Below are 16,211 nucleotides of genomic sequence, written 5' to 3'. Positions count from 1 at the left end.
ATTTACAGGTACCGTACTTGCCAAATAAACTACACACAGGACAAGAAAGCTGCAATACAGTTCCAGTGGTAAATTACCTTTCATTTTACAAAAAATAGCTGCCTTGAAAAGAAACCAAATTAACATTCCCTGCTCTTTAACCTTTTTTTTTTTTAACTTTCATTTTGGGGAATGAAAAAATCCTTAGCAATACAGATACATTATATTTCTTCATTATCACTCAGCACAAGCTACAGCAACTGTACCCACAAACACTGAGGCCAATCACAGGAAATAAGTTCAATCTATTTTACATATTGCTATGGAAAGTTGCAAGTTGCTGCTCGGCTTTCAAAGGCCTAGATGGCAGTGTAGTTCTTAGTGTAATTAGTCAATTTGATCTTCTCTGGGAAGATAATATTAACTGAAAGGTTTTCCCCATTGTTAGATTTCAGAAAAAAGTTCTTTTTCTTGCGTAGGAGATGACTATATTTGGCATTAGCAAGCCACATTTCACATTTTGAAAAAAACACAATCCCAGTTGTACCCAAGACAACCAAACACGTAAGCAAGCCCAGTACAACAAAACATATCACCTGGCTTCTACTGAGCAATGGATCTGCATTTTGGATTGTTTCTTTCATTGTTATTTTCAAGATTTCTTGTTGATGATGCACGGATCTGTGATGAGCTTTTGGGGATGGCTTGTAATTCTGCATATGCTTTGTCTCCATATTCACTCCAGGGAGGCTTGTGTTTTTGCTGGGATGTTTGCAGGTCACACCAACAAATTCTGGTTTACAGGTGCATTCAAATCCTCCCTGGGGATGTTCACTGCATGTTCCTCCATTCTCACACGGGCCACTTGCACAGAATATGACACGGCTGCTGCAGAGTTTTCCCGTGTAGCCATGAGGACAAAAACAGCTGAAACCCACACCAATATCTGTACATGTTCCTCCATTTTCACACGGGTTGGATTCACAGTCATCTCTGTCTATCTCACAGAAGTTGCCAGCAAAACCAGAAGGGCACAGACAGGAAGCATGTGCTGCAAATCCATTGTCATCAATGCATGTTCCTCCATTCTGGCAGGGAGAGCTAGAATAGATAACAAATACACAGACATAATTGAACTAGAGTCCAATGAAAGAAGCTATTAGGGAACACTTTATATAATAAAAGGAGGCGGTTTTCTTTAGAAGACACAATTCCAAATGCAAATCCACTGAAGTCAATGAAGTTGAATCAAGAAAGAGTTTGTTCAACAGCTTTGTCAATACAGATTATAGTATCTTCTGCTGACCCTTTAGGCAGGATTAACGCAGCAGTATATAAATTCAACCCGAAGAGCTGTGAAGGGATTTAAAATTATTCCAAGCATTTATTCAAATCAGTCTTCCCAGTGTTTTCATATGCTCAGAGCTATTTAGCTGAGCAACTATTGAGACAAGACTGAACAAAGACACTAGCAGCATGGCTTTCTTTTCCACCTAATTATTCATAAAATAATCTGTGTATTGTAATGGCAAAGTAAAACACCCTGCCATAGCAGCTAGATATAAAGCTGACTGTTTTTATTCTGCCTCTCCAGTGCTCCCTGATATAAAAAAAAAAATCAGAGGTGAACAGGTACTTTCCTGCAAACTGCTGTTCAGTCAAAACTTTTGATAAATGCAATCAAAATATAAATGGGATCGTTTCAGCCTTGGTGTAATCTCAGGACAGGATCATAGGAAATCATTTCTGCAAATCCTTTAAGAACTTAATAGCCTTGTACTATATTTTAAGGGATGTGAATTCACTGCAACATCTTTTTTTACCTTTGCAATACAACTGTGCCTTACTGAGTGTAAGGCCAAAAGATAGGGCCGCCCATTGACAGAAAGGCACAAATGTGCCAGTTCAGTGGAGCTATGCAATGTGGACTTGGTCCCTCAACTGGCTGTGTTGGCAGAAAAGGGGCCCTGGGTCACAGGTTTACAAATAAATCTCAAAACCCACTTTCACGGCAGTTCAACATATATGAACAAAGCTTTTAAAACTTACCTTCCAAAAATGAACAACACTCGGTAAAGTTTACAAAAAACCTCTCTGACAACAACAGTTTTCCCAATACTTATAAATCTCTGAAGACATATCAGTATCAGGACATAGTTGAAAAGTCCAAGCTGTCATTTAAGGGTCACATATTCAAGGGAAAGTAGTAATCGGCCATTATGGATTTCCATGGTGGGACACAGGGATTTAAGAGATCTTTTGATGTCTGAGTGAGATGACTGTGAAAAGGATATAAGCTCCTGACTACAGATGGTTCCTGACCACTGATCAGAATAAGGTTGAGCTTCTCAAATGCCCAGCCATTGCTCTGGAAGCTATGATAGAGACTACCTCAAGCACATCTGGCTTTACTGGGGACTGAAACACTTGGTGGCCACCCATCAGGAGAGCATGAATATCATAGTAGAGGAATCATCTGCCTCTTTTTTGCTGCTTCCACATAAACTGCTCTGTCCTCTTGTATTGTCCTTCACTATAGATGTTGACTGGAAAAAAAAGACTACTGAAAGGACAAATTGGAAGTCTGGAAGTAGTATTAGAAAAGTGAAAGGTGTGGTTGCCCCTGGACTTTGACATAGCAGTTATCAGTTGTTGGTGACAACTCGAGGTGATCATGCAAACAGGGATTTTTGCCACAATCATTAGCCACTGTGCCTGCTTTAAGTAAAATATAGAAGTTGCAGCTGTATAGTCCTTGAGTAAATGAGAGGTTATGGCCTGTCTTGAAGAGTCTAGCACCCTGCCTTGGCTTTATAATTCCCATAGAAAATCTGACAAGCTGTTTTAGATATGGCAATGTGTAAAAGTTTGAACCCTCATGAGCAGGTCAAATTACAGTACTTTGTAGGGAAATGGGAAGAAATCGTTGAAGAATATAAGTGTAAAATTTTTTCTGAACCTTTCAGAAGTGTAAATAATTTACATAAAAAACAGATAAGGGGAAATACACAGAATTCTGAAAATGTATTCTTTATTTATTACTAACACTGAGTTGCATTTGCCTAATTTTAATACGTTTAAATAAATAAGGTATTAATATTAATATCTTTGAATAAATTCAGTCACTTTGCATTCTTGGCATTTAATGCGTGTTCAGCAAGGCATGGTACATGAAGGTCTAATTGTGGAAACACGAGTATACTACTTCTTTGCTGTCCAAATACTCTTTACACTTTAGAAAGTACCACTTGCTGCTCTGCTTCAGAGCAAAACCTCAAAACATCACACAGATGTCACTAGTGCAGATACATCTGCCTGATTTTGTAAACAGACTAGAACAATCACTTTGATTTCTGAATTGTCTTGGTTCCATCTGTGAACATTAACTGAGGAGTCAGCGGCAATGTTTAGTAATAGCAACATCGTTAACATTACCATGGAGGTACAGAGGAACTGACAGGAAGTGAGATGTGAATGAGGTGACATCACATGATGAGGTCTCTTTCCAGAATGTGAGGTGCACTTTTCTGGTGCACTGTGAAGTATTAGGGGACATAGAGTGCTTGTCGTCTTTTTGAACTAAAAGCAGATGTGCAGAGCCTGCTACTCATTTTCCTGAAAAAGACACAGCTTCCTAGAGAAAAGGAATTGCTGTTTCAAGTATGTTGTTTCCTTAAGAAATATTGTTCATGATTTCCAGACTAGTTCATAAGTATTCAGTTTGAACACAGAGTACCATCACAAAAATGTAGTTTCAGCAGTTTAAAAACTTGAAGATTTCAGTGAAGTACATGGAACTGATCTGTTGCTTCGTTGATACCGTACCTCACCTGTTCTTTGGGATAGTTAATATATGTCCACGTTGAATTACTGAAATATTTACTCTAACAGATGAAAAGTGAAGAAAGCAAGCTATTCACATCCTCTATGTTAGGCAAGTAGCTTGGATGTCATTCAAGGCACTTGCGAGGAACTTAAATTTCCTCATTGTCAATGAAGAGAAATAGGCAAACCAAAGCCATTATCTTAGATGCTGAAAGTAAACCAGACAGAACTGTGTGACTATCCCCCAATTAAAAGCAATCGCAAAAAAATTCCACTGACGTAAAGTTTTAAGAATGGCAATTCTTGCCAGAGACAGTGAGAGGTGTTAATGTTCCTTAAACAAGAGCGTACAAGTCTTAAGGAAGATTTAGTCATAAGGTAGACCTGAATATTCGTAATTATCTATTGCTGAGCAAAAAGACAACCAGAGGGTACTAATATGGAGCTAGAGAGAAAGAAGGCAATCTCCAAAAAGAAAACTGTGATTTTAAGCTGATAGTTTTGCCAAGCTTGTATCCACAAGAAAGACATTCTGTATGCTTAGGGAATCAGATCCTTGATCAGCTGGAAGACAGCAGATACTTGTAGATTTCAAAAAAACCCACCAATCTACGTGGGTTTTTTTTTAACTTTGAAAGGTCATCCTTTTTTCAAGCAGTTCTGCCGGTGATACTGCTGAAATATTTTCAGTCTGTGCCCATTGCCTCTTGCCCTTTCACTGGGCACCTCTAAGAAAAGTCTGGTTCCATCTTCTTTGCTTCTCTCCATCAGGTATTTATACATATGGGTACGTTTCCCCAGAGCTTGCTCTTCTCCAGGCTAAATAATTCAGCCCTCAGCCTACTTTTATAGGAGAGATGTTCCCAACCTTTAATCATCTTCATGGCCCTTCACCAGACTCACTCCAGTACATCCATGTCATTTTCATATGGGGAGCCCAGAACTGGACCCAGAACTCCAGATGTGTCTCACCAGGACTGAGCAGAGGGGAAGGATCACCTCCTTCAACTTGCTGGCAACACTGTTCCCTACGTCCCACTGCTCTTAGAGAATGGAAAGCAATGGCCTCCCACATCCTGTTCTGGTGGAAGTGAGATTATCTCCCTCAGTAAACTATGGACATACCATTACATGTCAGTTAAGTAAAATGACAGGCTGGTGGACTATATGTTTTTGTGCAGACAGTTTGTGTGTTGGCTACTGTTCTTATTACTGTATACGGTTTGTATATACAATTACCTCTTACTACAGATGAGAATATAGGATGGGAGGTTACTTCAAGTGTGTTTACTAAAATCATGGGAAGGAATGAATTCCTCACAACAAAATGTGAAATTATCACTTTTAGTAATCAAATTATGCACGCAGACTCATGCTGATAATCTGTAAACCTGCACAATATGAACAGATCAGATTTGTAAAGTTTGATAAAAATATCAGCAACTAGTAGAAGCATTATATATTTTAGCACAGAAATCTGAGTAATAGTCAGCAGAAGCATGGATTTAAATTCGTATCAGAAATCAATATTTACCCATTAATAATGCAGGGTCCTTTTTTGAGATGGCAGTTTTTTCCTGTAAATCCCTGGGCACACAGACAAATATATCCTCCATCACCAGTCTCTATGCATGTTGAGTTATTGGTGCAGGGCTTTGTAGAACATGGGTGAATATCTGTTTAAAAAAAAACAGGGCTCAATTAATTTAATGAGAAAGAGCCAGTAAATCATAAACAATGCTTCAAATAAAATATAGCTTTAATGGTCCTTCATCCTGAATTTTATAAATTCTGATTTATTCCTCCCTCTGTGAAAATGAAGTTCAGATTGTTCAACTATTGCAAGCACTTTCAGCTTGTTTCTCTCTTCTTAGCTCCCACTTGTAAAATAAGTTTTAATTGTTCCAATCTATAAATAAGTAGTGTTATCAATAAAATATTAGTAGGAGAGAAAGAACTTTTATGTGATCTAGTCATCCTTTCATAACCTTGGCTTCTCCATGAGCTGAATTCTGATGAAGCAACCAGGAACTGGGAATTCTCCCCACTCGCTGCCTGAGAGCCTATCATTATGTGCTTATGAACAAACATTTCATAATAACAGAGATGAGCAAGTTACAAAAATCTCTCAAAATTTCATCTTTTGGCTGGGCTGCATCCAGTCCTTACATAACTGCTCCAGAAGAGAGAGCTGTACGGCATCTGGACCCAAAGTCACACATCTCATTTTCTTTACAATTTCCCTGCTAAGCCACTTCCCACTCAAATGATTACTGAATTTTTAAAATAACTAAAAATAAATAAACAAGTGCATATTTTAGCCAACCAATGGAGCAGCTGCAGAGCAGTGCTGTCTGTGAGTTATCTGATGCCTCACACACTCATGCACACACATACACTTTCTAAGAAGCCAAAAAGGGATTTAAGGGCATTTATATTTTACTCCCCACAACATAACATGAAAGTTAGATGATATTATGAGGTACTGCGAAATTTTAACCACAGCAAAATATTTCAGAAGCCTTAGCTTTCAAATACAATCTTCCCTGGATAAGGGACTCTATTTTTTGATGTATTAGCCTGTTCTCATTGCAAGACAGCCGCTGTGCATGCACTTCGAATGTAAGCTTCAATTTTCACCAGGACCAAAATAACGTTGAATGCTTTTTGAAGCAGTGTTGTTTGCCACTTATTTTCACAGGCTTCAAAGGCAGCTAATAAAGCATGAACTTCGATGCAGGAGCAAGGAAACTCTCTGAACTATATATGGGTACATGTGTGTATATATACACATGCACAAATACGCATACACATACATTACTATCAGTAATTTGTGTCAAGGATTTAATTTGAAAACACAACTTAAAAGCTTGTAGGAACATATTCTTTTAAAGCATAAATACATAAATAGTTCCAAATAGCCAATATTCTCTATTTTTGTCTGGTTTACCTCTCCAAAGGCCAATAACCAATTGATTTACTTGCTTCAACTGATAACTGAGTCTGAGATGAGAATTCGAAAAAAGGACTGTACATTTATAATATATTACGAATGGCTGCAATCACATTACCAGTAAGTTAATTAATATTTGCGTAAAACTAAGTTGTCATGCTACTGTACATCAAGCAACCACTGAGTGTTTTTAGGAGGAAGGCACACTCAGCAGTAGTCTATGTCACAGCAGAATTCCTAGACCATGTCTCATGCCTGCCTAGCACAGGCTTTAGAGGCTCCGCCTGTACTCTCTTCCTATGGCACCAATCATTCTTACCCAGCTGGACTGAGTTGAGATAATGAACTACTAATTAACTACTCAACTCAAGGTACCTATCCTGCCTACAAGAGGCAGGCCATTTCCTCCTGGCTGTGGAGGATGCAACAGCGTCCTTGGTGCCGCAGCCCAGGCTGGTGAGCAACATCTTCCCAACACATGTCCTTGGTAAAGCAGTCGAGTGACCTGTAGCGTGATATACTCTGAGATCACACCAGATATTGACTTTTTAGCCAAATTGAGGTTAAGATTCAAGCAGGAGGTCAGGGGCCCATTAACATGACTGCAGGCACAGCCAGAGATGACAAGATGACAGGGATGGCAAGACAGGGATGACTGATCTGACTTAGAAAGGTGGATCATATTCTCCAATTGGGCTGTCATTTTTCCCTGGAAATAAATTAATTAAATTGTTTTTCCTTTTGTTCTGTTTAGTGTTCGATGTGGTACCTGCTCCTGTAGTGTATCTCAGACAGCCGCAGAGGGAAACCCTGTGCTGTGCAGCCTGGTTCCAGGTGTTCACACACCCGATGTCAAGGCTGTGTTTCCTCAGGATGAGAAGAAGCTGTGGCACTCAGATAGGCAGGCTGGTGCACTCCATTGCAAAGAGGTTAACCAGCAGTGTTAACACTAATACCCACTCATCGATTTCTTTCTTTAAGTGCCATGTTTGTCCATGTGACTGCAATAATAGCCATAAATGATATCGCTGATCCTGGCCTACGTGTTTACAATGGATCAAACCCTACCTATAATCTGCATGCCTCTGAATTACTGGGAAGGCCATTCTTGACCTGAACTGAGAACCAGGCTGCCCATAGTGAAAGCAACAGCTACACAGTCAGAGGCATTAGCAAACCACTTGATGATCAAAAACTACTCCAGAAAGGAACTCCCATGAGCTGAGCCAGTGAGACCATACACTAACTTTTCTAGAAAACAGAAAAGGAGATAACCCCACCATTCCGAGTTATCTTCTGTCCTCCCATGCCCAGCAAGCAAATTAGCTGCTGAGACTGTATCTATATTTTACAAATATTTCAGGTGTTTACAGTAGTGGCCAAATGAACTTTAGACACTCACAAAGTTTTCATTCTCAGTTTTGCCATCCTTGTGGGTTGGCATTTGCTCACAGCTGCCAACATTAAAACAGTGACTATGCCAGAAATTCACTGGCAAATATTACACTTTCTATAGCAGAAAAAATGAAGAATTTCAAGAGAATGCCAAAATTGCATTCCTCACAATCCTTTGTCAATCCCAACAGAAACAATACAGATGTAGCTTTCTAAAATGCTTTATATGATTACACACCTGAAACTAAAAATAGTCTCCAGTAGCTAAAAAATAGCACTTAATGTCATACGCATGTGAAAAATATAACAACTGTGGCCTACTCTCATTGGACATAAAAATACAGTATTACAATAGAGAGGCAGGGAGTCTGATACTTTATAGCAAGAAATCGATGAGTTTGTATTTCCATATTTAAAAAACAGTTATGTGTATATGCCAGTGATCCCCAGAAGAGCAGGAGCCTTCAAAAGCCTTCCTTTTTCCTAACCTGATCAAGTTTCATTTAGTGGTACCTGTTAATGAGTTATAGAAGCCTGTAATGACTTTATACATTCGGGAAACTGACACATTTTGGCAGAGGATGAGCAACTAACCCATTTGAGGTTTCAGTGCTTTATTGGGTCAGAATAACAATTTGTAGCAACCTTTCAGTAGCAACAGAAGGATGACCCTTCTCCTGATCCTTTGTGGCAAAACAATGCATTTAAAGTAGGTAAATCCACTGAGATGAAAGACTGTCAACGTGACATGTCCCTGTAGATGAAAAGATGGTTATTTCTTTTTGGCTAAATATTCTTGGTAGCTCTCACAGGGATCTATATTCAAATTGGCAAAGAAGACTCTGAGAGAATTCTGAGTCTTGAGAGAAATAATAGTTTCCGAATTTAAGCAAGGGATACCTTTTTTGTATTATAGAACTATTTTAATGAATATGTATTAAAATAATACTTTTCCATAAAAATATGGGTACAATTACCAAGGCATTGTTTTGCATCCTAAGTACCAGTTGCAAGAGTGAAACGTTGCAAGGCTCAGAATTGCAAAGATATACTAGTACTTACAAGTTCAGCTAGGTACTTACGTCATTTAAAACTATGCCCAGCTTGAAAACTTAATATAAATTTACAGGAATCTTTAATGCGAAGATGGTACATTTAAAAACGTGGTCCTTTGGCATCATTGACAAGCAATAGAACTGAGCCTCCTACGGTGGAAGTGGCGGGTTGTTCTGTCTAGTTTTAGAAATCCATGATTGTAGATCATAGGCAACAGAGGGACCTATTCCTCCCCACTAATTGTAATGAGAATTTAGGTGGCTGTCTCGGGTACAAACACGTCTGTGAGAGGTGTCCAGAATAACATCTCAGAGAGCTTATAGTCACATCTGCACCACTGCTACCACAGGTCCTGCTAACATTCCAGGACTAGCTGTAAACTAAGAAGCCTATCTATGCTTAAGTGTGCAGCCAGTGAGTATGGGCTGCAAAACCTGATGAGACGCTAAATGAGTACCTGAGTACCTTGCACCAAGCTCCAGGTCACTGCAAGCATGTGAACTACCTGAAATCTTCTGAGTCTTTTAGTCATCTTGAAAATTTTATCCAGTTCAAACTGCATCATTGTTAATTACTGTTTTGGGTATTCATTGGCAGAACACAGGTATGCTCTATAAATTCTAAGCTGTGTAACAACAAAAGCCTGAAAGACATGAAAAGAGAATGAGGCCCTGGACACCTGTCCTCTTCCAGCTGAAGCTACGTGAGCTGAACAGGCACATGCTCCTGGACGCTCACGGGGTTTCGGTGCCCTCAGGTCTCTTTGGCTGAACATTTGCCTGTGTCAGCCAAAATAAACCAGCTCAGCAAAGGCCAGTTGTTCAGCTTGCTTATGCTAAGCTGGCTCACTCTGACTGGCAAGGGGTAAGAGAGTGCACGCAAGAGCTGTGCGTACCCCTCAGACCTGAGAAGGAAGTGGCAGCCTGCTCAGGCAAACCTTTTTCACAGTTATACTAGTGCTACTCCACTGAATCATCACTGGGTTAAGTAAAGGAAGAAATAAGCACAATGTTTTTCTTTTCAGGAAGTAGCAAAAAAGTAGCATATATATATATAATGTGCTAGGTAAACAGTTCAAATAATTTAATATATGCAAGACAACATGTAGTTTTATAGAAAGGGCTTATACGGCAAAAATGGAGCAGTTATTTGTTATCCTGTCCAAGATAATCAATGTTTAAAATAGAATGATGAGTTTACACTTTGCTTGCACATATGTCCAAATACAAAAGATCCTGCATGCTTCTGCCTAAATTATTGTAAGAGTTTCAAGTTCATGTGCTGCTGCCCATAATCTCGTTCTTATCCAGTGCTAAAATTCAATTTTTTTAAAACAGGTTATCCAGAAGGACTTTTGCATGTCTCCAGCACCAGATGGGGCTGTTTCACCTCACTTGCCCAAGGAGAGGAAAGGATGTGCAAACCTATGTCACAGAGGCTGCCAACCCAGCCCTCCTCACAGATGCACTGCCAGGGCTTGGCACAGCTGCCGTGCAAACACCCAGGGAAAGGAACACACTGATTACAAAGAGCACCCTGCCAACCAGGTTGACACCTGAAAGAGATAAAAGACAAGATAGAGGCACAGTTTGTTTTTAATAAACATAATTACAAGGATGTTCCCCTTTTCGAGGCACAATAAATAAACTTTCAGATAAAAAATTGGACTATGCAGCACAATTGGACAAAAAGATACCATCTATGCTTCTGGGATACTAGAAGCAGTTTATGTGAAGAAAACCATTTCATTCAGTGAGAAAAAAATAAATAAATGCTAATCAATGTAAAGATTTTTCTTACTGGAAAGAGTAGGCTAAAAAGGCACCTAGATGTCTATGCTCTATGATTCCTGTATCTTAATAGAGTGCTGTTTCATTACAGTTCCATATTTTCAGAGGGCAAATCATTTCAGCTTCTAGTTTACAAGGACTATGAATTATTGAAGCCGTCCTTTCCTGTGCCAACAGCCCTGTCTGACGGATCTTTTTACCTGCATTCATTGGGAAATTCACAAAATCCATTCTCTGGGTGGCAGCCAGTTTTACAGTTCACGCCTGGAAGAAGAGATATATAATATCAAACTAGAAAAATCAGCATTCAGAACAAAAATCATATCATGTCCTAAACACATGACTGTGTTTTAAAAGAACCCACACTGCATAATGCTTTGATTTTTTTTTTTTTTCCAAATACATGGTTTTGCAACATAAATTTTTAAATTAACTTCATCTGGAGCATGTTACGTCTTCCTACAGGATAAATGAAATGACATAAAGAATTAACCACAAAAGAACACAAACTAAGTCACTTACATGCAAAGTGTATGTAATATCACTATACAGTACTTTAAAGGGGAAATTTCAGAAGACATCCTTGTATGTCATTTAACAACATGCCGCTTCAACTGCATTGTTTCAGAACTACTTGAACCACAAAAGTACCTTTAGTCAGAAAAAAAAATTGCATTTAAAACAACTTACAGTGTAAGTGTTGAATTCATTTCAACCCTACGTCGGACGGAAAAAAATAAATCACCATTTTCATGAAATCATGCACGAATAAGGAAAGTTAAGGAGAAGTCACATTTTTTTGGTGTGCATTTCAAGTACTTGCATCAAGCGCACTAGGCAATGCTCCTCTGAAATATCGCCGTGAGCCACTGGCATCCTGCGCAAACGGCGCGGGAACCGCGCTCAGCCGGACGCGCAGGAAAATCTCCCACCGACCACCAGCATCCTCGGCCGGACCGAGCGCGGGGAAAGGCTTCGCCCTGGGGGGCAGCGGGAGGGCTCTCGCCGTCGCTTTCCTCCCGGCCCCGGCAAACTCCGAAAACTTTCCCAACTCGCCTGCCCTCGCTGCGCCGCTCCCCGCGGCAACCGCCGGGGTGTTCGCCGCTCGCCACCCGCCCGCCGCCCGCCCTCCTCCAGCGCTGCCCGCCGCCGGCGTTACCTGGGGCCGCGGGGAGGACGAGGGGCAGCAGGCAGCAGCAGCCGAGGAGCCCGGCGGCGCGCAGCCCCATGGCCGGGGCCGCGCCGCTCCGCGAGGAACTCGGCGGAGGGAGCGCGGCTTCCTCGCCGGGAAGGCGGCACCCCCCGGCCGCAGCGCCGCCGGGCTCCGGCGCGACGGGGCGGGAGGAAGGACGGACGGGAGGGACGGGAGGGCTGCCCGCCTCCTCCCGGCCCTGCTGCCCGCGGCCCGCAGCCGGGGGAGCTGCCCAGCGGGAGAGGCGGCCCCTGCCTGGCTGCGCCGCTCCGAGCCCGCTCTCCTGCGCGGGGGCGGAGAGAGGAGCCGAGCACCTTGCGCACCCCGGCTTGCGGCTGCGGCGGGCGAGGGGAGGAAACCTGGAAGGGCGCGAGAAGAGGGAGGTCTGGTGGGAGTGTGTTAAGCACGCCTCTTGCCTCCTTAAAACTTAGTCCGGCTGATTTGGGGCTTGTCTTCAGAAATCTGAAGACTTCTCTCCTTGGTCATTCACATCAGAGCTCCAACTTTTGCAGGAAAGACCTCAGCAAAAGCAAGGAAGGCAAAACACTTTATGTTTCTCACTCTAAAGAGTTAAAAAAAAAGACACACACACGCAAAAATACCCAACCCCAAACTCACCCTAAATGCTACTTTCAGTAGTCTTATCTATACTGAACAGATCAAGAAGAAACATTACTTCTAGCATAAGGAAATTTAAATACTGTGTTTTATTCTGTGGCTGTTCCTTCTTCTTTCTATCTTTTTCTTCTTCCTTTGAGCTGTCCCTTACGGCAATAGACTGGTTATTTCTTATTCTTTATATTCTTTCTTGTTCTTTTTTTCCTTCTTTTAAGGAAGTTATTTCTGAGTTTTAGGATTCCTGAGGGATCTGTTTTCTTCTGCTTGCTGGTGTAGTGCTGTTTTCCACCCGATCTCATTTACCAATTTGTCTGCATTTATGTGAAGCACCTAGAGATCCCCATAATATGATAAGAAAACTCTAAAATCATCTGCTTTTTCTCTAGGATTACAATGGTCTGATTCAAGATTACTTGCCTGAAAATACACACACTGGAAAGCACACATTAGCTTCAAATAGTCCATTTACTGGTACTTAAAGACAATTATGTCATTTAAGTTGAAAAAGTTTTCTTCTATTCATGCTGACTTTTAGTTTTAACCAAGAATGGGGAAGAGAAGGACAGAAATAAAAAGATCAGAGAATGAGGGGTGCTTTAAAAGGCAATGCTTAGAAGTAAGACGCTGCTGCTTCAAAGCTCTCCAAAAGTTTTAGTATCTGAGATAAGCTATTCCTATCTGGGTCTATAGGCACAGGTTGCCTCCATGCCTTTTTTACTTGACTTGTTTTACTTTTACTACTAAAACATTACTTGCTGTTTTGAAAATGTTACTTGGCCATCACAGCTTTCACTGTAGCTCACCAGACCAAGCCTTGCTGGGGTGTCGTGGATGACACTCTAGAGAAGTGAAAATGTGGAGTGGTAATGATGACGCTTAATCCTTTACTTTGCTCTTCTGTGAACCTGTGCTCTTCTAGGACAAATATCAGCAGCTCTTTAGTAGTCTGTTCACCTTGGTTTTATTCTGACATTCATAGTTGTTTGTTTACACTCAGGTTGTCCCAGGTCCAGGGCTGCTTATTCCTCCCTTAGGTCATAAGTTCTCTGCTTGGTGTTATGGCCTTTTTATGTTAGACCTTTGTTTGCATTTTTTGACCAAGAGGTAACCTGGGTAGTTAAAAAGCCTATAAATGTTCTATGATTTCAGATACTCCGACAGTAGCTTGACCAACTGGTCAAAGAAAGGCTTTACTCATTCTGCCTTCTATCCTAGAGAGCTCTCTTCAGAGTAGAAAGTACGCAGAATTCATAGGTTTTATCTGTACACTCATCACTGTCAGATTATCTGATCTAATTGGCATTGTAAATATATCCTCTGACACACAATGATGCGTTTCTTCTGTTTCCTGAGTTAACTATTGAACATCAACTGTGTTGTCCAAAACCGGTATCTTAAGAAAAAATCATTAGGAAAATCTTGTTCTCACAATCCTATATATCATATGTTATAATCACCATTGCAAACTTCAATATTTGTATTCTCTTTTTCTTGCTTGTTTTACAGGCTTTTTACATTTTTTTTGCATACTCTGTTAGGAAAAATGATCTATTTTTTCAGAACAACTCTACTTTTTACTCCTCTGTGTTTCAGGGGTACCTCTTGGCTTGCTGAAACTAGGATAAATCTTCATTTTCACATCTCTTCGACTTGCTTCAAGAGTCATCTAAACAAAACCTGCTAGTTTTATTTTCAAGAGGTCAAAATCCTTTTCATTAGAGTGGAGTCTCTCCAACATAACCAGAATCTGTTGGAACGAAATCTGCTCATATACTAGTAAGAAAATAATGTCAGAACAGAAACGACAGCATTCTGTAAATCCAGATTAATTCTTTACTCTCTCCTCCTTCCACCTAGCAAACCAAACTGCAAATCATTTTTACTTAGCTCGCTTGCTGCCGAAAACACTGATCCAAATTTCCACAGTCTTCACAATAGTTCTTGAAAATTATTCTGTATTCTGGCAGATCTTAGTGATTTCTACTGAGAATAACCTTAATTATTTTTTTCTTTTCTGAGGTCTTTGCATTAGAAATTGGAAAGTAAAGAACCTCATGTAATCATTGTCTGTGTATGGAGAGCATTCAAGGTGTTAGTGATTGCACTCACTTTCTCACCTAAAAATACCTGAGTGATGAGTACAGATTGAGGAGTGCTGGTCTAGTGAGCTCTCATCAGTCTGTCATACTTGGAAAACAGATAGTTTCATGGAAGCCTTGCAACCTTGGGAGGTTTACTCTGGAACTTGTAGGAATCAGGGGCATCAGGCAATCAAAGACACTGACCGCAACAAATGAATCCAGAGAAAAATCTTGGATCCTTATCCAGAAACTGAGATATTGTTATTTCATTTTTTTCCAAGAAAACGGCACACAACAACCCTGCATTCTTAGACATGAATAATGAACATGTTCAAGGACTGAGATCCTGGAAAAAGCAGACTGAGATTGAAAATTTGAGCTCGGTGAGAGCTTCCTTCTCTACATTGAATGGAGAAACAGAGTGCTTCAACATTCTGGTCAGCAGCACGCAAGCAACTTTGTAAAGTTCAAAAGTCAAAGTTCAATCAAATTTTTATTTCATTGTTGCAAGAATCTGGAGATGGAGTATTTGCATCTGTGACAAGAAACACAAAGCAAGTCATCAACATAACAGCTCCTAAAGGTCCCTAAAAACTCCTGGTAGCTAAAATCTGAGGCTAACAGCAGAGTCACCACAAAACATTGTGTGAGACCCCACATGAGAGGGAGAAATAACTGTGATTAATTTTGGCTATCCTTATACGTATTGCAGAGAGAAAGAAAAAATCAATTATATGGCAGTGCCATCTCCCTGGCAATGCAGCAATACTTGGTGAATGAAAGCATCAGAAAATTTAACATTATCAGTAGAGAGGTTTATCCTTTATCCCTTGAAGGGATCTCATCAGTTACAGATATGCACAAGCACAAAGTTTTAGAATCTGTTAGCTGGGTTTACAAGATTGTACTCCATCATGTACTCTGTGAGTAGTGTTGTCCATTAGAAAAAAGCTCATCAGATGCAGCTGGAGCCTTAAGGAACTATTTTACACTCGTTATCTTAGGCTGTCACATCCTCATGTGTGACTGGACAAGATGGGCTGAGCTAGCCTTCAAGCTCATTGGTTTAATAAGGCCAAGTGCAGAGTCCTTCACTTGGGGTATAAAAACCCCAAGCGTCGCTATAGGCTCGGGGAGGAGTGGCTGGAGAGCTGCCTGGCGGAGAAGGACCTGGGGGTGTTGGTTGACTATCGGCTTGATATGAGCCAGCAGTGTGCCCAGGTGGCCAAAAAGGCCAATGGGATACTGGCGTGTATCAAGAATAGTGTGACCAGCAGGAGCAGGGAAGTGATCCTGCCCCTGTACTCGGCACTGGTGAGGCC

General features: G+C 40.8%; 1 protein-coding gene across 1 annotated transcript; it reads right to left on the bottom strand.

Moving 5' to 3' along the window:
* Positions 1-338: 338 nt before the first annotated feature.
* Positions 339-12,227, bottom strand: DLK1 (delta like non-canonical Notch ligand 1). The gene is made up of 5 exons (XM_086613814.1): positions 12,158-12,227; positions 11,199-11,262; positions 10,633-10,763; positions 5,339-5,480; positions 339-1,080 (listed from the first exon to the last, which is right to left on the bottom strand). Exons 1-5 carry the CDS (start codon positions 12,225-12,227, stop codon positions 339-341), a joined length of 1,149 nt encoding a protein of 382 aa, XP_086469940.1.
* Between the last annotated feature and the right edge of the window lie 3,984 nt (positions 12,228-16,211).

Source organism: Tauraco erythrolophus, chromosome 6, assembly GCF_009769465.1.
Source record: "Tauraco erythrolophus isolate bTauEry1 chromosome 6, bTauEry1.pri, whole genome shotgun sequence".
Taxonomy (NCBI): Eukaryota; Metazoa; Chordata; class Aves; order Musophagiformes; family Musophagidae; genus Tauraco; species Tauraco erythrolophus.
Note: the sequence above shows the minus strand (reverse complement) of the source record. Positions and strands in the feature narration are given on the sequence as shown.

Bases quoted from the DNA above. Each gene is read 5' to 3' on its own strand.
- DLK1 (XM_086613814.1), bottom strand. From the start codon at position 12,227: ATGGGGCTGCGCGCCGCCGGGCTCCTCGGCTGCTGCTGCCTGCTGCCC. The intron at 5,481-10,632 runs GTTTGCACATCC...TTTTTTAAACAG, and splicing joins TGGCAGCCTCTGTGACATAG to ATATTCACCCATGTTCTACA. The intron at 1,081-5,338 runs GTAAATATTGAT...TATCTATTCTAG, and splicing joins GGACCCTGCATTATTAATGG to CTCTCCCTGCCAGAATGGAG.